The 22,407-nt window shown below is 45.1% G+C and overlaps 2 protein-coding genes across 4 annotated transcripts in view; both read left to right on the top strand.

The window, feature by feature from the left end:
- LOC125726313 (transmembrane protein KIAA1109 homolog) overlaps nucleotides 1-7,109 on the top strand; it is a 72,425-nt gene extending 65,316 nt beyond the window's left edge. For all 3 annotated transcript variants that reach the window (XM_049002603.1, XM_049002602.1, XM_049002604.1), the window contains 9 exons: nucleotides 207-364; nucleotides 1,019-1,211; nucleotides 2,224-2,441; nucleotides 2,567-2,821; nucleotides 3,034-3,237; nucleotides 3,553-3,753; nucleotides 5,036-5,170; nucleotides 5,344-5,509; nucleotides 6,530-7,109. In XM_049002603.1, the coding sequence (XP_048858560.1) occupies nucleotides 207-364; nucleotides 1,019-1,211; nucleotides 2,224-2,441; nucleotides 2,567-2,821; nucleotides 3,034-3,237; nucleotides 3,553-3,753; nucleotides 5,036-5,170; nucleotides 5,344-5,509; nucleotides 6,530-6,746 (1,747 nt within the window). In that variant the 3' untranslated portion in view covers nucleotides 6,747-7,109. The remainder of the gene's footprint in view (nucleotides 1-206; nucleotides 365-1,018; nucleotides 1,212-2,223; nucleotides 2,442-2,566; nucleotides 2,822-3,033; nucleotides 3,238-3,552; nucleotides 3,754-5,035; nucleotides 5,171-5,343; nucleotides 5,510-6,529) is intronic.
- A 2,478-nt stretch (nucleotides 7,110-9,587) lies between these two features.
- On the top strand, nucleotides 9,588-21,776 carry adad1 (adenosine deaminase domain containing 1 (testis-specific)). Its single transcript, XM_049002605.1, has 11 exons — nucleotides 9,588-9,910; nucleotides 10,432-10,566; nucleotides 11,472-11,682; nucleotides 14,666-14,796; nucleotides 15,247-15,366; nucleotides 15,631-15,754; nucleotides 15,872-16,042; nucleotides 16,142-16,374; nucleotides 17,167-17,398; nucleotides 19,405-19,537; nucleotides 20,659-21,776. Exons 1-11 carry the CDS (start codon nucleotides 9,736-9,738, stop codon nucleotides 20,770-20,772), a joined length of 1,779 nt encoding a protein of 592 aa, XP_048858562.1. The 5' UTR covers nucleotides 9,588-9,735; the 3' UTR covers nucleotides 20,773-21,776.
- The last annotated feature ends 631 nt before the right edge of the window (nucleotides 21,777-22,407 follow it).

Raw genomic sequence — 22,407 nt, 5'->3', positions numbered from 1 at the left:
GGCAGCCATGCAAGGTGCCAACCTGCTCACCGGGAGCAATTTGGGTTTCAGTGTCTTGCTCAAGGACACTTTGATGGGGTCAGGAGGAACCAGGGCCCTTGTAGGTGTTTCCTTGAGAACCGAATTGATTATTACGTGTCAAAGCTACCGTTCTATGAACGAATGTTAGTAGACATGATGAATTCCGCGGTGATGTGTCTGATCAGGTGGACTACCAGCGGACTGAAGAGTCAGGGCCGGCTCTCCGTGGGCAGCAATCGCGACCGGGAGATCAGCATGTCCGTGGGGCTGGGCAGGTCACAGCTGGACTCCAAGGGCGGCGTGGTAGGGGGGACCATCGACGTTAATACGCTGGAGATGGTCTGTAAGTGCCCCTCGCATTCAGATCCTCTGTTTAATTGTACTTTGTCCCCATTTACTTTTTCAGTCAAAGTTTTACCAATTTGATTCCTTCACTGAATACTGCTTCTTCCTCTCTGATTCCACTGAAGCAGGTGCCATATTCTATGATTCTGTTATATGGTAATTCTATAAATTTACACATCACTCCAATTGCACATTTTGCTGACTTATGACTAATATGGGTGTAGGGGATCTTCCTGTAGTTCATGTTTCAAAACAAATGGTCAAACATCACTTTTCTTATTTTAAGTGAAGCTGTGCTTAGTCACATGTGGTCTTTAGTCATATGTAATCTTTAGTCAGACATGTTTGCATTCAGGTATCCAGGATCTTAAATTGTCTAATTTCTTGAAATGACTAGTTGTGTTATAAGTAGCACTGTTCTCGTATATCAGTGATTTGCGGGGGTTGAGTTCCCGGCATTCTCTATCGCTCGTGGGTGTTTGTTCCAACTTCCGGACCCTAGGCAATGGGGTTAATCCTTCCCAGTTGATGGAAAATGTACTCATTCAGTTTGTCAGTCAGGTGTTACACCTCTTCAGTGTCCCACGGTTGGTGCCACTCGCACAGACACCAAAGCGACCAAGTCTGCAAGCCCCTACCTGTCTCTTTGCAGCCCACATCTCTGAGCATCCTTGCCAGCAACCCCAACACAAGATCCAGGTCACCATGGGTTCCACAGAGGTCCGGGTGGACTACATGGGCTCCAGCATCCTCATGGGCGTCTTCAGCAATGCCGACCTGCGGTTGCAGGATGAGTGGAAAGTTAGCCTCTGTGAGACGGCGGACCCCAGCCTGTCTGAGAAAAGGTTCTCGCCATCAGCCCAACTGTTTGCCACCTCCTCATACTAAAATTTAGATTACAACTAATACAATGCAACAGTTATATATATATATACTAGGGCTGTAACGGTACACATATGCGTCATGCATTGTTCGGTTGCATCATTTTTTTGGCATACACAATGAAATAAATGCATTTATTTACATGGAGGGAACCTAAATTCACAAGTAGCTGTTCAACACTGAAAACATTGTACTAATTGTCAGTTTGAGCTGGGTACGGCTAGTGCCGGTTAATCAGTCCTAAAGGCAAAAATAGAGCTCAAAGACCCTCCTGTGTCACTTAAATCCATAGTTTGGCAACATTTTTGGTTTCCTAGTAAGTAACACCCTTATCAAAGAGAGTAGTTGATGAGACCAAGACTGTCCATTGGCTGTTATACCGAACTTGGATTTGTTGCTGGAAGGTCCACGTCCTCTTATATGACATCATTGGAGTGTTTGTAACAACAAGGCAGAAACAACCTCTGTAGGTTAGTTTTCCTCTGGAATTTAAGGCGCTTTTGCCAGGAAATTTCAGACCACGCTAAAAAAATAACTAAGGCTATAGGGATGTGTGTTGCTATTTATGAGTATACAACCATATTTGGTAGTAGAGAATACAGGATTTAGTTCGTTGTCCATTGTACTGAAACTGCACTGAAACGTGAGCTCAAAGCCAAGATTTGTACTGAACTGCATGTACCGCTGCACCGTTAATATATACAGTGCTCCTAATAGTGAGATCAGTTATTTAGTTATAATATTAGCTACAATAAAACAATTGGAACAAAACTTATTTAATGATCAGTTTACTCATTGATTTAATTTATTGGTAGTGGTAATATTTTATTACTGGTAAATCTTATTAATGAACTAACCTCGCTTGCGTAATTCAGCTAAGAATATCTCCCTAGGGCATTGTATTGCAATAAACAAAGCTGCTTCTTTCAAACGAAGATGACTGACGGTGCTTGCTGGTTCTCCCCGCCTATCCAGTGTGATCTTTGTCCAAGGCGACCTGCAGTGGGACATCTTCCAGGTGATCATCTCTCGTTCCACCACGCCCGACCTCATCAAGATTGGCATGAAGCTGCAGGAGTTCTTCACCCAGCAGTTCGACACCAGCAAGCGGGTCCTGTCCACCTGGGGCCAGGGTTCATACGTGCTGCCAAGGACGCCGGTCCCGAGTGCCGAGAAAGCCACAGCTGAGCTCCGTAGGCGCTTCTTAAAAATCGTTCTTTATTATAATATTTGAAGTGCTACCTTCAGGGCTGCCTGACCTCCTTGTTCAGGTCTTTGCGACTTTCCTCTCACTGCGTGTCCCTGTTCTGACTTTCAGACACTGGCACAGACCATCACCGCCACTGGCCCAGCGTCCTGAAGGCCATCGCTGGCTGCCACATCTCCCTGTTCCCCAAACCTCTGCCCGAGGATGCCGTGCAGCTGGGCGGCTCCATGAGTCTCCACGGCAACCACATGACCCTAGCCTGCTTCCACGGGCCGAACTTCCGCTCCAAGTCCTGGGCCATGTTTCACCTGGAGGAACCCAACATCACATTCTTGACTGAGGCCCAGAAGATCGCAGAGGAAGATGGTAAACACCCAGCTAGGGAAAAAAACATTGCATGATGTGTTAACATTTTTTAAATAAAAATAACTGTATTCTTTTTTTTTTTTTTTTTTTAAATAAGGTCATATTTATATAAAGATTTCTTTTTTTGTAGTATTATTAGTGTGTTTATGAGAAAATTACGAGATGTTATCAAAGCCTTTGTAGGATTTCACTTGAACCACTTTTTAACGCAGGGTCTTTTGATGACTCAACGTACGTCGTTCAAACACTGGATTTTAATCTGGGTCACAACACCATCGTGACCAGGCCCTGTGGTGCACTGGAGAGCCCCATGGCGACCATCACCAAGATAACTCGGCGACGGCACGAGAACCCCCCCCACGGACTCGCCTCCGTGAAAGAGTGGTTCAGCTATGTGACTGCTATGAGGAATGAAGGTTGTATATTTATGTGTGACTTAAGTACCACAACTGTCCTGATTTTACTTCAGCAAACTGTTTCAGGTAGATTTGACTTTAACTATAACTATAGATATGACTGATGCTTATTGTAAAAACTCATTGTTGTCCAGTGGTCTGACTAAGATGACTGCACAAATAATTTTATATAGGACATGCACTTTAAGTTCAGTGATTTAAAGAATACAGACCATTCCTCCTTTGATTCAGTGGCACTGGAGTCCTATTCTCAGAGACATAAACGCAGCCTTCTGTCCAAATCGTAGTTGTCTTGATGTGACGCTGGTTTTTCAGAGCTGAACAAACTCCGGGAAGTGGAATCCGATACCAGTGATCCCGAAAGCGGAGTGGAGTCCAAGGTCTCCAGCGAGAGGAATGCCTTCAAAGGGTCCTCCAGCTATAACCATGAGACAGAGACCATCTTCGCTCTGCCAAGAATGCAACTGAACTTCAAGTCCACCCAAGTGCAGGACCCCAAGGAGCCCTCTGTTACAGGTAATGAGTTGTGTAGAAAGTTCCAGAAAAGCAAAGCAGGGCTAAGAGTATGAGAGACGACAAGTTTGGGTGTTTATTTTGGGTGGGTGTGGTCAGCGGGCAAACTTTGAATCAAGATCATTTATTAATTGGCAAGTACTTTTACATAAAAAGAAAAACAATCAAGAACAATCAGCATAATAAATAAATTTTATACATAAAAATATGCATGTATGTTACACTTATACAGTGATTTTCAAGACATCCAAAGCTCTTGACAGAACCAATGGGGGGCCACTTCAACCCCCACCACTGCTTAGCTCCCACCTGGATGATGCAACGGCAGCCATTGTGTGCCAGTACGCTCACCACACAGTGCCTAAAGTGGTGAAGGAGCAGGAGAGAATTCAGTTAAGGTAGTTAATTTTAGCCAGGATATCGGAGTATTACTTCAGAGTCTGGACTTTGGTTTTACATCTGAGGGATGGCACCATTTTTACAGCATACTGTCCCCGTCACTGCAGTGGGGCACTGGGATCCACACAGACCACTGGATGGGCTAACTTGTTACCCACAGTGTCCCTGTCACTGCAGTGGGGCACTGGGATCCACACAGACCACTGGATGGGCTAACCTGTTACCCACAGTGTCCCTGTCACTGCAGTGGGGCACTGGGATCCACACAGATCACTGGATGGGCTAACCTGTTACCCACAATATCCCTATCACTGCACTGTGGCATTGGGATTCACACAGACCACTAGATGGACTAACCTGCTGCCCACAGTGTCCCTATCACTGCACTGGGGCATTAGGATGCACACAGACCACAGGTTGGCCACAAAATTTAAAAAGTGATGTGCATAGCACAGTTAATGTGCAAGTGCAGTGTAGCAACAGGTGGTTTTGGGTAGGGGCGGGGCAGGGAGGGCAGACAGAATGATTGGCTGTCGATGGGGTCTACAGCTGTAGAAAAACAACTGTTTAGGCACGTGGTCTTGATCTTGGCAGACTTTCAGTTATTTGGCCAAAATGGGCTGTTGCTCAGGGCCCTTACGCCCCCAGCACTTCCCGGTTGCTGAGTGTAGCTGACAGAGGGATCCAGTCTGCCTGTCCCAGGTTTGACAGGAAAACGGGTGTTTTACATCATTTGGTTTGCCTGGGGTACCCATAAATTTCCTGCTCCTTCCCCTCCAGATTCCCCCATTCTGTGGTTTTGTCGGTCAACCAGAAGGTGCCTCTTCCCCCAGCCCATGTGGAACTAATTTGCCTGTGGTTTTACTCTGCGGGCTTTTTTTTCCAGCCTCCAGCAGCAAGCCGAGAGTGGAGTGCAGTGTGGTGACAGAGTTCACCGACCACATATGCGTCACCATGGATGCTGAGCTTATAATGTTCCTGCATGACCTGGTATCTGCTTACCTGAAGGAGAAGGAGAATGGTAAGAACATCTGGTGGTCCTCTGATATCACCATGTTGGGCCAGTTTCTTCTGAGAAAGAAGTGTCCCAGGATGGAACCTCACAGCTATCGCAGCAGTTTCAATAAGGTCACTGCTGAAAGTCCACATATTTTCCAAGCTACATTGTAACCTGCCTATGTTTCCTGTCCACAGCTCTTCATTGCCCCCGGTCCACTGCAGGGCGGGCAGGACAGAAGACTGCCAGTACCATACCTGAGAACATCTCCAGTGAAGAGGAGAAGCAGGATGGAGTGAACTACACCGCTGTGGATTGGAGGGAGTTTCTGTGCAACACCTGGCACCTGGAACCTACCGTAAGGTAAGACCACCAGTCAGGCAGCGGCCATGCAAAACGAGCCCCCACTTAACACCCTGTACAACAAACATTCCGCTTCAGACCTAATGGTTCAGCAATGTTTTGAACGTCACTCTACTGGAAAACTTTACATCAACCACAATTTATTACTTCCCGCCGTCCATATTTCTTCCAACCGATTTTCCCGTGCAGGGTTGTGGCAGCCGGGAGGTTCTCCATGAATAGTATGGGCTTACTCAGCCCACCACAGGGAACACACACCCAATCACACACTGTGGATGATTTAAAGACACCACTTCTCTACCGTGTCTTTGAGCTGTAGTGATACTTAGAGAAATAGCAGGAGAACTCCACATGCAGAGCAGTGATGTTAGGCAACCCACCAAGCCACTGTGGCACCCATAATATCAGAATACTGCTTAAATGCATATAGCAGAGGTGGTAGATCCAGGTTTGGAAAGTATGAATCCAGACCAAAGGTTTGTTTCAACCAACCAGTTGAGTATTCTATGACTCAACTGATGGTTTAAACAAAACCTTGGTCTGGATTTTTACTTTCTGGACCTGAACCTTCCATTTCAAGCAAATGGAATATATTTGTTAGTTACCTGATGTGGATAACCTCAGCACAGGTTTATAAATAAACTTGAATAACTTTGCCTACCCTTCTCAGTCACACTACTGCATTAGCACAGCATTGGTAGAATACCACTGTCGCCATCCAAGGAAGAAATGTCGAAATGGTACAATGTCTTGGTGTCTGAAGTGGTGACCGATCAGGCCACAATGATGAAAGTGCCGTGTAGGTTCTGTTTCTTGAGACTGAAGGCTTTTTCCGTGTGTAGCAAACTGCTACACGTGTTAGCCTGTGTGATGTCATTCACTCCTACTGTATTTATTAAGCGGTTTTTGGAAATTTAAGGCAGGTAGAGTATGCTGAAGTCCAGTCTCTTAAGTTAATCGTGAGATAGGATTGTTGTCAGAACTTCCATCAGAATTCTTCCATCCTATCTTTCCTTCCAGATTAATTGACTGGACGGGACGGAAAATCGACCCAGTCTGTGTGGACTACATTCTGCAGAAACTGGGATTTCACCATGCAAGGACTACTATACCAAAGTGGCTTCAGAGAGGGGTGATGGATCCTCTTGACAAAGTCCTTTCTGTCCTGATAAAGAAACTGGGTACTTCACTACAGGATGGAAAGGAGAGGAAAGGAACAAGCAAAGAGGAACATTAACTTTTTGGGTCTCTTCCCCATCTGTCACTTTATGAAAGCCTAACAATGTGAAAATCTTATTGTATAGATTTTTTTTTTAAAACGTGTAAAGTGTATTTTATAATAGGCCTGCACAATGCTACTGCTGAGGTTCTGCATTGATGTTTACTACAGTGCATGTTGCCACTAAACTTTTAGTCAGTGTAGCAATCTGCTGCATTCTGTATATTTTGATCAAACTGGGATAAAGCATTTAAATTTATGCTTAAGCATAATTTTTTTATAATGTGCAATAGACTAATGTGTATAAATTGCTATATTCCATCAAATGTGAATTTACTAAGTATGTTGATTTCTTAACGTAATTAAAATTGAAATCAATTATTTTTGTCCTAATGGTGACTTTACAGTACAGCTTTTACATTTGGAGAAAAGAATTGTTTGAATCTAACCAGGATTGGGATGGAAAAACCCAAAATGCCTGTATTAGGAAAAATTAGGTTTGAAAATATAATTTAGTAGCATAACGAGGAGGATCATACAACTAAGGGAAAAACCACAACGAATTGTGAAATTATATGAAAATAATCAACTACAATTTGTATTATGTGGTTCAACGTGAAGTGGAGGGTCACTAACTAATAACTTGTATAGGTCTCTTCGGGCTGGAGTAGTGGGTGTGTCTAAAAGTTTGTGGGTGTGTCACAGTGGGCATATCAACAGGAACAGAGTGGTGAAGTGGGTGGAGCCACACACAATTTCCTTGGCCCTTTCTGGTTTGGCGGTAAAGTCGTTGCCTGACTTGTATGTCGAGACATGAGTTTCTGCAGGATGGATCAGCGGGCGTATGGAAAGGTGGGCATGTTATTTACAACAACTAACATTAACACTACACATGACATTATGTATGGCACAATAACAACATAATACATGATAAATACACAGAGCTATTTACACTACCAATGCTGGCACTGGTCCACCATGCTACCTTGCTGTCCGATAGGTACCTCCAGCACTATATTGCCTCCCTCCTAGGAGGCTACCTGAGTTCTCTGTGACCGCAGGGCCCCAGGTTCCTCATCGTCCTCCTTAGTTCCAGCTGCCAGTGTTCTCCATGTAGGGCAGTCTGAAGTCGCCAAGGTCTCCGGGTTGAAGACTGAGATCGCCTCCCCTTCCCTCATCCTTGACAGCACTGAGTTGCTGCTCTGTTCTACGCCAAGCTGCTGGCGACTGAGGTCCTGGTGGGCCTGGTTTCCCAGCACTGTGTAGGTGGTGGCTGAGAGCTGGTCTTGCTCCTCCATTTGGCAGCAATTCCAGCAGCTCACAGCGCAGCATGGCTGATGAGATGGGGACAACGCTGGACCTCAAATTCGAACTCCGCTAGCATCTCCAACCAGTGGGGCAGCTGTCCCTCTGGGTTGCAAAAATTCAGAAACTACTCAAGGTATTCGTGTTTCATCTGCAACCAGAACTGACAGGAACGGAGGTATGGCAGGAAGTTCTTACAGACCTGCACCACAACTAGCAGTTCCTGTTGGGTCACGCAGTAATTATGCGTCTGCTTATTTAGCATTCAGCTGAAATACACAGCTGTGTACTTGGATTCTGCCTGCAACACATCGCGCCTAGTCCCTCAATGCTAGCGTCCATGTCTAGAATGAATTGGAGATGGAGGTCTGGTTATGCTAGCATCTAAGCACCGCACAGAGCTGATTAAGTCACACCACAGGCATCCAGCCACGCAAAAACACTTGCCCTCTCTGTAAGATGGTTCAGCAGTTTTGCTATGCTGGGGAAGTCCTTCAGAAACCGTTAGGAATACAATGCCAGCCCCAGGAAGCTGCACAGATCCGTTACAGTCCGTGGAGGGGGCCAGGTTCACACAGCTGCCGTCTTTCCAAGTCGGTGGACGCACCCTCCCCATGACATGTCCTTGGAAGTGCATCCTGCGTTTGGTGGAGGGAGCACTCCCGCAGGTTCAGCTACAACCCTGCCAAGTGGATTGCCACAAGCACTGTCTTTAGGTCCCACAATGCCCTGGCAAAATCATCGGCATGGACCGGCAGATCGTCAAGGTAGACGACGCACTGGGCCCAGGGGATCCTTCTGCCAGATCCGCAAACTATCTGATGGCTCTGATTTCCACCAATGCTATCTCCTGGATCTGCTGCTCTGCCACTGGTCGCATTGCAGGAGCATTTGGTGCAGACAGACAGTTAGGTGGGGAGTCTTATGTATCAGTGTAATGCTACACCAGGGAAGTAGGTCAACAGTCCACAGTCCTGCAATTTTCCGACCTCCTTTACAAGGACGCGGTACCTGAACTGGGACACAGCCAGCGACTTCCCAAGCAGACGCAATGACAAAATATGTAAACAGTACATACATGATGTACACAATATATAATTACATACAAATATGTATAATAATTAAAGGTTCTCAAATTATTAAATAAAGTGTAGTGAGACAGACTATAAACATGATGAAGTGCAGGAGTGACAATGAGCGTTCATCAAACAACATACTAAATGGAAAAAATTAAAATCGAATTGACGAACGTTAGTTTGAGAAAGATTATAAGCATAAACTAGCTGCAGAGACCTACCCATCATCCACAGGTTGGTATAAAAAAAGGTTGCCCGTAGGGAGCTGGGCGTGTCACACGTTAACACGCTGTTGATCTGCTTCCTCGTAGTTGTCCACTAGGTACGACACGTTTCCCACCTGTTTTCGTAACTCCTTGCTTAACTTCAGGTAATTATCAAATCAGCACATCGCTAAATGCTTCTCTACACGGGCGTGTTGCCTTTTAAATGATGGTTTTCATAAGGGGGTGACTGTTGTAATTTGGCAGTGCACATGCATGCTTTATCCAGATTTGCAATCTAGGCCCGTCGGCTTTAGTTTTAGTGGGTTCCGGGCCGCAAAACACGCAATGAGTAAACAGAGCTATAAAATGCGTACAGATGCAGAGCTTCTAAAAATTGTTCGTGTTCCCTAGTTCGCTACGATGGACCGAGGGGGATCTTTGCGGGGCTTCAGGGGGGCCAGTCTTGCCCCGATTCTCAGTCGCAACTTTGTGGCCCCGTACGGATTTAACAGCCGGTCTCTATCGCCCAGCTACTCGGTGGTTCCCAGCAGCAAACGGGAGCTCGTAGGCTGCCCAGCTCGGAAAACGGACACAGGTAAATGGGTATTAATGCAATAAAGTAAAGTTACGGCTATGGGTAGGGATGCACGTAAGTGGTACCCAAGTCGTACATTTTAACCTTTATATCGAAAATGAAGTACGATTTAGCATATATATGGCTGTTTTGTGCATCCCTGACTGTGGCGGTTATCCAACGCAGAAGCGCAAAACCATAGCGGCAATACAGTACCTGTTTCTGCTGCGTGTCCACCAAGCTGCCGTCATATGCCCGTCATATGATATTTTAGTTGTTTCCTTCTGATAATATTTAAATTACGTTAAGCAGCCATCCATAATTACCGTATATCCTGTGTAGGGTCACAGTAGTATTTGTTTTGCGTAGTAAGGACAATTATCATTCATTAATAATTTTGTTTTAGATGCATTTGTCCATAGTGGTTTATAACGTAGTCTGTAATAGGTATTCAGCAGGTGAAGCTTCATCGTGTAATTTTGTGGCCATCCGTAACTTTTTCCAAAATGTAATGCGGTCTTTATTTTTTTTTCTTTTTGCAGAGCCCAAACCTAGGGTTATACCTGTGCAGTTAATCGAAACGTACAAACATGGAGGAATCCATGCCGTTTCAGCCCTGTACCAACTCTGCCAGGCCCTGCAGTTCCATCTGCAGCTCAAGGAAACTGTAACACCAGGTGGGGGGTTGGTAGGGGGGCACCTCACTGGACCAGTGGAAGATCTGTAACTGCATCGTATAATCGTTGTCTAACCATCCATCCATCCATTTTCCAAACCACTTATCCTACTGGGTTGCGGGGGGTTTGGAGCCTATCCTAGCAGCAATGGGCACGAGGCAGGGAACAACCCAGGATGGGGGGCCAACCCATCGCAGGGTACACTCATACACGCAATCCTACAGGCAATTTAGCAAGTCCAATTAGCCTCAGCATGTTTTTGGATTGTGGGGGGAAACCGGAGTACCCGGAGGAAACCCCACGACGACATGGGGAGAACATGCAAACTCCACACACATGTGACCCAGGCGGAGACTCAAACCCGGGTCCCAGAGGTGTGAGGCAACAGTGCTAACCACTGCACCACCCTCGTTGTCTAACCACATATCGAAAGTGTTTTTTTGCAGTAGTCTTCCCCATGTGTCTAAAGCAGGGGTAGGGAACCTAATCCATTGAGAGCCGGTGTGGGTTTTTTGGATGGCCTCTCAATCAGCCAATAATAAAGAAGCGATTCTCAACTCCAGTCCACTGTTATTGGCTGACTGAGAGGCCATACCAAAAACCCACACCGGCTCTCCATGGATCAGGTTCCCTACCCCTGGTCTAAAGGGTTAAAAATACCTGCCTCAGTTCTCTGTGTGAATGCTAGTTATTTTCAAAGTGCTTTATGAGCCAGTGTTTTAGTTAGTACCGCTCTCGTTCAGTAGAGTGGTTAACGATTACATGAGCATTTCCTTCCACGGATTTGAACACCTTTCAGCGTTTTTTAAAATTTTTTTTGGTTGTGGGGTCCATACCCTGCCTTTACGCTCGCCTGATTTGAGTGACCGCGATCAACACGGCCTTCAGCTCTCTTGCTCCCCCAGGAAACGTGCAGGGGCTTTATTTCGCCTTCTGCGCTGTGATTGACGGCATGGAGTACCGGACCGGAGTGGGCCACACAAAGAAGGAGGCGCGCTCCCAGGCTGCCAGGTTAGCTCTGGGAGACCTGCTGCCTATGCTGGAGCCCCCGTCGGATTGCCCCCAGTCCCCTGCTGTGGATGAGGCTGGGGCTAGTGACCCCGTTTTGTACGGCAAGTACAGACTTCTTAAATGCTTTATAGGGTCACATGGGAGGTCTGGAGTCTGTCCCAGGCCACAAATGGCTGGAAAGGTGGGGGTGCATCCTGCACTGCTGACCATTTAAGCCTTTTATGGAAATAATGCAAATTTAGAGTGTATGATAAGTTGGATCCCTTTACATCAGGTTTGTCAGACACCAGTCCTGGGAGTCCAGAGCCCTGCACATTTTTGGGTTTCCCCTCATTTAACAAACCTGATTCAACTGTTTGTGCTAATTACCACACAGCTCTTGAGATGAATCTTTTGTGGTGGAAGAGGGAAAGAACTAAGCTACACAGGGCTCCAGCCTACCAGGACTGGAGCTTCACACCTCTGCTTTAGAATAAAACTTTTAATTGCTTAACATGGATTATTTTACTTGGAGGGGAATTTCACTTCGTGTGTGTGGCCCATGTGTACCGAACAGTGTAACCAAAATCTTAGCTGCCCCCCCACACACACACACCACTCCATACAATATTATGCTATATTGAAAGTGTGTGTGTATAATCTTTAGACTACTCACTTTTTGGCACTAGCTTTAATGAAGTGGTTAAATATTTTTTTGTAGCGTACTAGTTATTGGGGGGAGAGAGACCTTGATTTGTCTCATGCCAGTACTTAGCTGATTCATTTATGTTGGTGTTTGGCTATATAGCTGCTGAGTGAAAAAGACTCACGCCTACAAAAAATCAGGTGCTGACATTATCTGAACAAGACATGTACCCTTTGAACTCGTTACCGCTTATATACGCATCCTTTTGAACGTATCGGTGTCTATAAATAGCTGCATGATGTCATCCTACACTTTCGCTTACGTGCTTGCAGGCCTTAATCGTGCTACTTTTACATTTCGCAATTGAAGTCTTGGTCACAGTCGAAGTCTTAATATTTGCGCAATGGCAAACAAAATCAGATATTTTGTACGAAACGGAAGGCAATTCTCTTTCACTGTTCGCCTTGTAAGGAAGCAGCAAAATATTTACACCAGACGAATTTGCAGTGGACTCTGCTAGCCAAAGCGCCAACTCCCTTCACCTAAATACCTTTTTCTGTTTGGTTCATCTGTTCTAGGATAACTTCTGGTTTGGATCGAACTTGATGTTGCTGCTTGGTGATTCCACCTATGTCTAGTGTGTTATTTTACAAAGTATTCAGTGCCTATGTGATAGTAAATTAACTTCATTTGCAACGTTTGTCTGAAGCATCTGACTTGGACTTTCCTCTGATCTGGATTTTTGGAGACGAGTTCGGCTTTTTTCAGCCAGCGTGTGGCCTAAGTTTATGGGATGACTTGGTAGACTGCCAGTCATTTGTAATACTCGCTGTTGAGGTCAGACACCCTTACTTCCTGTTGTCGCAAAAACATTTTTTAGTTTAACTGGGGGTTCTTGGAGATGAGTTTCAGCATGTGGGCTGGGTGTGTTGGGATGGCTGGCTCCAGTGATGCTTCTCTGATAGTTCTGTGTGTGGGGATGTTGACTCGTTTTCACAGATTGATGCAACTGATTTGATTTGTCATGGTTCTGCTCCATCCGGACCTCCACTTATAATATAGGGGACTGTGGCTCATTTTTTAAATGGATGTTCATTGAATGAAATATAGTAGTAGAATTCTGGTGTAGTTTGTTATGCATGGTTTTGCTTTGCTCTGTCTGTGGGTAGTTTTTTTTTTTTTATTGCGATTTGTGGCAGAAAAGGGGCAGGCAAATCACAGAATATATTTCGCAAATACAAATAAAGTTAACTTGTATCACTTTCTGGGCTCCTTCCATTGAACATGTACCAACTTTCATGTGTGTGCATGAGCCATTCACACCTGTTCATCAAATTGCCATGCAAATGCGATTTGAATACACGGAAATGCAGCTATTTATAATGCGAATAGCGATCTTCAGGTGAGGCCGGCGCTACATGCCACCAATGCAGGTAAAACAAACAAAGGTAACATGGGTTTACTTTCTTTCTGATTTTAGCCTAATTTTAAGAACTTTAATACTTCCATCAACGGATGTTTTCACAAGACAGATTATGGATTTAGTCATGATTCTACACACAGATTTCAATGAGAGAGACACTGAAATGGACACGAAAAATTCGCTGCATCACCGACAATGCACTCAACCCAAGAAGGTAAAAACTCGAAACCAAGAGAAATCTGTAAGGGGGGGGGATACTTCGATATTCCAACTGTACGATGGCTAAATGTTTTTCCACTTTTTCAGTTCGTTATTCAAGTACGTGATATTCAATCCCTTTTTCTTTTTTAATAATATGTTAATTTTTTGCCCAACTGTGCTAAGCATGTTTAAGGCAGGCTAAGCTATGATGTTTGTTAGGTGTACTGGTTTAAAATGCATTTTTACCTTACGATGCTTATCAGAACAACCTCGTCGTCACCTGGGGAGCATCTGTACAGAAAAACAACTTCAGTACAGTTGGCTACTATGAAAAATAGGAAAATGCCTGAGTTCTCCATGCTCTGCTCGTCAGACCCAGAGGACAGTTTTCCTGCTTTATCTGGGCCAAGATTAAGCTGTGGGACTCATTTCTCAACTAACTGGTTTATCCCTTAAAATGCTAGAAAAGGCCCAATTCAGAATACGACGTGTTGCTGTTCTAGCTCACTGTGTAACCGAGGGGCTTTTGTCTGTCACACAAAGCAGCAAAATACACATGCGAGCACAGTGGAGATCAGGAGGCGGGTCCTCCCCAATTCCCAGTTGGCAAACTGGCTTCTCTGGGTGCTATGTTTGGGTTCTGTGTCATCCGACGATTTCAAGTGAATGAAACTTTTTGTTTTTATGGGGGTTTATTATGTCAGAAAAGGAAGCTGATGTTGCAAAATGCCATAAAAGGCTAATCGGTTCAGTTCTGTGCTGCAGTGTAGGAATGAGTCATGATTTTGTTTTTTTTTTTAACCAGCTTGATGCAGCGTGGGAGCCGTAACGTACGCCAGTGGACCCGCACTGGGTAACTTTCGATCTGCTTGCTTTCCTCTTTCAGCACTTCCAGCGTCTCCTCCACCCCTTCCTGAGATCGAGATGAGCTTCTCTTTGCAGAACGTTCAACCACGGATGAAGTTCTACGGTAGGGCTGACTGACTGACGGTGGGATGCAGTTTAAACTTTAAACAGGATTTCTTCTTTTTCCCTGCCATTTGTATGCGGTAACAGTCTTGCTGTTGCCGCACTCGTTAATGCTGACCGATCGTGACCCTTTTTTCCACACATTGGTATGTTACATTTTACCCCCTTTATCAAAGAAATCCTCATACATGGTGAAGAATGAAAGGGTTCTGGTGCATCTTAATAACTGAGGACTTTTAAAACAGTCCTTTCTCCCCGCCGCCCCCCCCACATCAAATGTGACATTCTTTAAAAATCAATTTGTAAATCAGTTTGTGAGCCATGTTGCTCATCAAAAACCTCGTGTTCACACAACCGGTCGTGGCTGCGGACTGATCAATTCTGAAAGGTGGCCCTACGGAAAACTCCTGCCAACACTGTGAAAAACCTGTGTGTGGTTTCCCCCCAAAAGCGAGGAATCCCGTCGACGAGCGGATTCCGGAAGCCGTGAAGCAGCGCTTCGAGAAGCTCATGGAAAATTACCCACAGTTCTCCTGCGGAAGCAGCCTAGCGGCTTTCGTCGTTCAGTCATGTGAGTCATCCGCCAAACTGCTGTCATGGGTATGTTGTGGTCTGGCTGTCCTTATTTCAATAGATTTGATGGATAAATAACCTTTCATTGAAAAGTATGTCTTCAGCCAGCGGCAATGAAGTACCTTATTCACTGTTAGTCGCAGGATGCGATTTAAATTTTTTATTTTTTTTTGCTACTCGCCTTCCCCTAGGTCACGTACCTGGTGACGTAAGGAAAGAGTGACGCTAGCAGAGACTAACAGCAGTGTTTCCACCCGTCCAGGTTCAGGATTTGAGGTGGTGGCCATAGGAACAGGAGATTTTAACACGCAAGAGACCGTCACCGCTGATGGCCGCCTCCTCCATGATGCCCATGCGGTCGTCGCGGCCCGGAGATCTCTGTTGCGGTATGTAGATGAGGCACTTCGCAGATGGATTTTCCTGCGGTTTGGCTTGTAATTTTACATTTTAGCAGCAGATTTTAAAGGGTTTGCTCATTCTTCTTGGATCCCTTGTACCCGCAGGTATCTATACAGACAGCTTTTAATGTTTTTCTGTAAGAACGGCATCCTGAGGGAGGAGTCGATATTTAAGCGTGACGAGACCACGAAGCTGGTAAACCTCAAAGACAACACCTCTGTTCATCTTTACCTGAACCAACTGCCCAAAGGAGCTGCCCAGATTCCCTCCCACCTGTAAGATGACCCCCCCCCCCCCCCCCCCACCTGTAAGGTGCCCTTCATGGTGCAGATGAGGCCCCAGACTTCCCACTGTCCCATATTCTCTCCCCCCAGGCGTCTGAATCCCCACTCCATCTCGGCATGGGAGGTGAACAACCAAATCGGCCTCCACGTGACGATCGAGGGGAAGGTCTTCTCGGTCTTCTCCTCCACTATGGAGGAGGCCTCCCCTCGGGTGGTCAGCATGTCGGCCAGCGACAAGCTGACCCAGTGGCAGGTGCTTGGTGTCCAGGGTGCCCTGCTCAGTCACTTCATAGAGCCCATCTACATCGACAGCATCCTCATAGGCAGGTTGTCCCGCCCCTGTCTTGTTTGATTGGCTGTTTTGCATCACATGTGACTTATGGCTGTGAGTTTATAACCACAAATGCCAAGAGCAGCCCCAGGGCCTGTATTGTAACACGAGATTTGTCTGTTAGCTTGTCGGATTTAAGGTTGTTTAACTTGTCTTCATTCACTTGCATTTATTCCAGACTAACTTAAATCCGAATAGTTGTCTGGCTAAGCAAGAAACCCTGCTTTATAGTACTAGCCCCAGATCTTGGTTTAAGACCAGCTTGCGTTGTGTTCGGTCAATATTTAGCTGTATAAATGGGTGTAGTGTTTGCTAACTCGACTAATCATCCTGTTGCTGCTGTTGAGCAGATGTCTTAATCAAGTGACCTGCATATCTAATGCTCTATCAGTTTTTATGGCTTCATATTCAGATGGAGAAGTCTGTTGAACGTTGTCGAAATATTCAGTAGCTGTTTATAAGGCTTGTGTGCATCTGTGCTAAATTAGCGAATGTTGACCTTGCTTCACTTGTTAATAGGCTAATGGAGAAATGCTCTTCCCAGGAGCATTACTAAAGACTTGATGTGGGGGGGGGGGTCATCTAATTTTTAATTAAAATGAATGAAAACACAATTTAAAAGGAATTAATGTATGTTTCTTTAGAAGGGCTAAAGCATTTGGTTGCTGAGCTTGGAGTGGAAAGGCATTCAAGTTGCGGTTTGTGTGTTTATTGTCAAAGGGGGTTTGGTTTTGGGAGACGCACCTCCCGTATAACGCCGGGTTTGTGCGTGTCCCCCCGCCAGGGGATACCACCTGCAGCAGCGTGAGAGGATTGGAAATAGCGGTGAACCAGCGTGTGGACGGCATCACCGGCAAGCTGCCCACGTACTACTGCGTGAACCGGGCCCGCGTGGGCCTGGCGCCGGCCATCTCGCCAGAGGGCCTCGTGGGGTACCGTGCGCTCGGCATCAACTGGGCACAGGGCGATACGTCTCTGGAGGTCGTGGACGGGCTGGAAGGACGAACCACTGAAGAGTAAGTGAAGTTCCGGCTGGGTATAAGTCTGGGTGCTTCTATCTGCCAAGGGCGGGGTGCGCTGAGGTGACCCCCCCCCCCCCCCCCCCCCCACTGCCAGCCACAGTTACTTTGTAACAAAGTTCTCTTATCGTGAAAAATAAGACATTCCTTAACACTTGATGGGGCACAAATACTAAGAAACTGCTAGTGAAGTACAAATTATAAAGAAACATAGTTGCTACATAAGAAGATGCATCATTCATTGAGAACGAGCTAACACAAGATCGGTATTTGACTTGTTCCTTCGGTAGGTTTTTTTTCGATAGTTCCCTATCGTTTACAGAATTAACAAATTATAGTAACTTCTTGGAATGAAAGATGCACCATAATTCGTTAATGATGAACAAATTTGAGATCCGTATGCAACCAAGACTCTGTGGTTAATACATAATAGTGTGTATGCATAGTAGTACTGTATTTACCCCCCATCAAGTGAAGTGTTACCCATTCCTTTTAGACATGGCTTGTACATGACTCCACTCCATTCGTCACAAGTGATTTAAAAACCACCAATAAAAATCACAAAGCTCAAGTTATGCAGTGTTTCAAATGCTAATGGTTAAAGGAATAAATGAGATGTATATTTTAGTCTTTCTGGCAGAGGAACTGTGCTAAGTTGTCCTGATGACAGTAATTGTGGGTCTGATTCCGACACAGATTCAGTACAACAGCTCTTTTTGCTTTATTTTCATTATACTTTATAACGCACACACACACACACACACACAGGGGGCGGCATGGTGGTGCAGTGGTTAGCACTGTTGCCTCGCACCTCTGGGACCCGGGTTCGAGTCTCTGCCTGGGTCACATGTGTGTGGAGTTTGCATGTTCTCCCCATGTCGTCGTGGGGTTTCCTCCGGGTACTCCGGTTTCCCCCCACAGTCCAAAAACATGCTGAGGCTAATTGGAGTTGCTAAATTGCCCGTAGGTGTGCATGTGTGAGTGAATGGTGTGTGAGTGTGCCCTGTGATGGGCTGGCCCCCCATCCTGGGTTGTTCCCTGTTTGTGCCCTGCGATAGGCTCCCGAACCCCGCGACCCAGTAGGATAAGCAGTTTGGAAAATGGATGGATATATACACACACGTTCATGTTTTTTTTAACTAGTAAATGGAAATGAGCGGGGGGAGGATGTATTCCAAAAAATCTTTAATTAGGCTACTAGAAACGCCTCATTTGTACATCTTTTTTTAAGCGTTTCTGGGGTATCTGAAGTTCAGTTTGAATATCTTCCAAGTGAGTATATGCAAGTGGACGATGCTAAAAATACCACACAATTTTTCTCCCCCTGGCAACTGCGACACTCGCACTTTGTTGCGACAGCAGCCCCCCCCGTATCACAAGCTGTAGCAAGGATGCAAAACGGCCCAAGCTACCGACTCCCAAATCGTTCTTTTGCTGTCCCCCCCCCCCCCCCCATATTACTCACGCTGTCTCTCACAACACGACGAACTTTTAGTGGGATTCGCCAATAAACCCTACTTCCACCTCAACTATTTTGTCTTTACGAAGATCGCAAATGTGCTACCCGTTGATTTGCAAGCGTTTTTACGCTTTTAACGTCACCCTCTTATCTGATGTTCTTCTGCTTCTCCTGCTACAAAGGGTTTGCGCATGATGTCGCAACAGGTGGTGTCCCTGCACTCGCCCCCACTGAGGGGCAACGTTAGTGTTCAGCTTGGGTGCTGCAAGAAACGGCTAAAATAGAAAAGGGCTGTCATTCAGTTGATCGTACAAAGAAATAGGAGCTATCGTTTTTCGTTAACTTGTCAGATTTAAGAATATGTATCTGGCTGAACTAAAGATTCTGCTTTGTGGAACACCCCCTCCCAGGTCTTGAAATAGCCAAAAGACACAGATCTTCAGAAATCTTTCTTTGGGTTACTGACCTTTTTAATGAGGTGTTTTCTTTAGCCTATAGGGTGTGTTGTCTCATTTTGAAATCTCGGGTGATTGGCTCCTTTTAGCTCACCTTTCAAGAGTGGCCCCGCCCTGGCGAGTCGGCTCTGCAAAGCAGCCATGCTGAGTCGCTTCAACCTGGTGGTGAAGGAGGCCCAGCGGGCGGATCTGTGTGCGAGAGTCTCGTACAGGGATGCTAAGGTAGCTGCCATGCCGGCCTAAATTCAGCCCCCTTTGGAAATCTATCTATTGTTGTTTAGGGCCTGTACAACAACTTTTATAAAAAAATAATTTAAAAGTCCACATTTATATGAAAGTTGAGTCGGTGTCAATTAATTGCTGATATCATCATTGAAAAAAAACACAGGAGATACGAATGCCTTGCGACAAATTCTGTATTCACAAAACTTAACTGCATATGCCGACGACATCTTTTACACATAACACAAAGAAGCAACGGGTTGCAAATCGACAGCAAAACGTTGTGCAATAATAACACTCGTACTCTACAACTTCCCTTTAAGTGTGAGAAAAGAGAGACTGTTGAAATAACACCTGGGGAGGAAAAAACTAGTTCCAGCCTCTACTCTTACTCTTACTCTTTATTCACCGACTGTTCAGGAACCAAGTTCTTGGTTATGAGTGCCTGGGCCACATTGGACTAAAGGGATATCTGTTAGATTTGAATTTTCCGAGATGATATATGAAAAGATATTCATTAATGCATTTCATAAATTCCACCTGCTCAATTTTTGCTCCAGTACTTCTCTCTTCACCGCACTTCTGCGTAACTGTTGGCCTCTGAGACATTCATGTTAGTGTCATAATCATGTCATCAGCGACTAGTTGACATCAAGCTTGGTCATCGCCGAGAGCAGTAACGTCAACTAGTATGGGCAACCCCCAGTGGCCGTCCTCGCATGGCTAACAGCGATGCTTTACTCATCCCTGTGGGGCAGTACTCGTTTAACATACCCGATTTTAATCTCCATGACACACAGATGAGCAGAAGTTTTGGGGTCACAGCACAGGGTCAGCCATCGCCCACTAGAGCAGTTGAAGTTTTAAGAGCCTTGCTCAAATCCCCAATATTGGAACCCCTCTTCCAGTCGTGGATTGTGAACTAATGACCTTCTGATCAGGGGCTTGGAGCCCTAATTTGCAGAATCACACATTGCCCCAGTAGAAGATTTAACACTTAACACCTGTGAATGTTTACCTGTTCCAATTGGAGAAAATTGCTAGTAATTTTGGCTAATCATGCAGAACAATCTGAAAGTCATGTTTTGTTTGACTGACTGACTTTTCTCTTTTTCATAAAGATGATGTCAAAGTCTTACCAAGAGGCAAAAAACGTGTTGAAGTCCTACCTTTCTCAGAAGGGCTATGGGTTCTGGGTGGTGAAGTCTCCCATCAGCGACTCATTTAATATTTGAGACTCGGTAGTAGGATTCTGGAACTAAAAAGGTTGTAAAATATCTGCACAAGAAAGAGGACCACCACGCGAGCAAGACAGGATCATGCCATTACGAAGAATCTTTGATTCCTCTCCGATGACTTTGTTTTATGGGCCTAGGGTCCATGTTGTGTGTTTGCATCTAAGAATTAAATTCACTTGTGACAGTTTGAAAATTGGTTAGACATTGTGGGTTAATCTCCTTTAAGTAAATCACATTGTTAAGGCTTGGTTACATTACTAGTCTTAAAACTTTTGGTATTAGGCTGCGATTAAGAAAGTGTTTTGCCTGGATTTTTTTTTTTCTTTCTTCAAATGTAATAGTTTCATTTTCAGAATTATCTAGACAATAAAAGATAAGATCATAGTGCGGTTTCTAGATGCTTTCTAACAGGGATTTGGGCAATACCATGAAAAGCTTTTTAGTTGGCATAGAACCAAAGAGCTTCTACGAATGGTGGCAAGTCATCTGTTGGACTGTTGCCTTGATTTAACATGCGTTGCACGATGCAAGCAAGTCCTGAAGTCTAGTTTGCTATTTTCGCTCCTCCAAAAATTGTTTATCATGAGTGTCTGTATAAACTGGTCGTCTTGTGGCTTGGTTGCGTCTAATGAAAGCACACAGGAAGCGTGTTGGTTTCCTGTGTAAGTTTACTCTGTTTATGGTGCTTGCGTTTACTTCTGCGTACCTGCAGTGCTTTTCAGTATCAGCCCTTAACTCATCATAGCAGATGTTTGCTAATTTCCAGTACGAGAGACGCGGATCAAACAGAAATGCCCTGATATATGCACTGCATGATGTGTGGGTTTTGTGTTTTTGTTTATTTTTGCATCTGGATATAGACATTTGTTCCTGAATTTCCTTCTTTTTTTTGTGTCTGTCTTTTTTCAGATTTCATAGGTTTGTGCTTGTCGCGGCTCTTTCACCTCTTTCCTCCCAACACCCTATTTTGCTGGAAGCTTCGCAGCCGGATATAGTTTTAAGAGTAATTTCAGTGATAACGTGCGGTCAGAGGTACATGCCCTTCCTGGAGGACGACACGCCCCCAGCAGGTACTTGAAAACTTGGTGAAAATCCGCTTATCAGAGCAAACCCCGGACGGTCCCACGTGACAGCCAAGCAGCGGTGGAAATGGGGGGGTGGCTGGCGAAGAGTGTGTCAGGGTTAAAGTTGTCATAACATAAAAGTTTTGCTCATAATATGGGCAAAAAAATGCCACATTATATACAGCGTTTCAATTGTTTCCCTGAACTGGTTCTTACAAATCCACGAATGCATGCAAAAATAATTTGTACTCACCGCATTTTCGGTGGCTTAGGATTTTTGTCCTTTTGTTGTGTTAGTGAATGTGACCATATATACGTAATTGCACCAAAGGCAATGCAATCAAATGCGCAGATTATCTAGAAATAGAGAACTAATTGGCTCATATATTAGAATAATTCCACCCCGGAAGCCCGTCGTATCCTATGATTATTTTTTGTCTTTATCAATAATTAGTAATTTTATAACAGAATGAAAGTTTGTGCTAACTGCCACAGCGCACACTGTGGCTTCTGAGGGTAGTTGTGTACCCCTGGGTCCTAAAATTTTAATAGAGTACTGTTGGACTGT

Source organism: Brienomyrus brachyistius, unplaced genomic scaffold (genome assembly GCF_023856365.1).
Source record: "Brienomyrus brachyistius isolate T26 unplaced genomic scaffold, BBRACH_0.4 scaffold70, whole genome shotgun sequence".
NCBI classification, from domain to species: Eukaryota; Metazoa; Chordata; class Actinopteri; order Osteoglossiformes; family Mormyridae; genus Brienomyrus; species Brienomyrus brachyistius.
The sequence above is the reverse complement of the archived record's forward strand: the minus strand, read 5'-3'. Positions and strand labels throughout refer to the sequence as shown.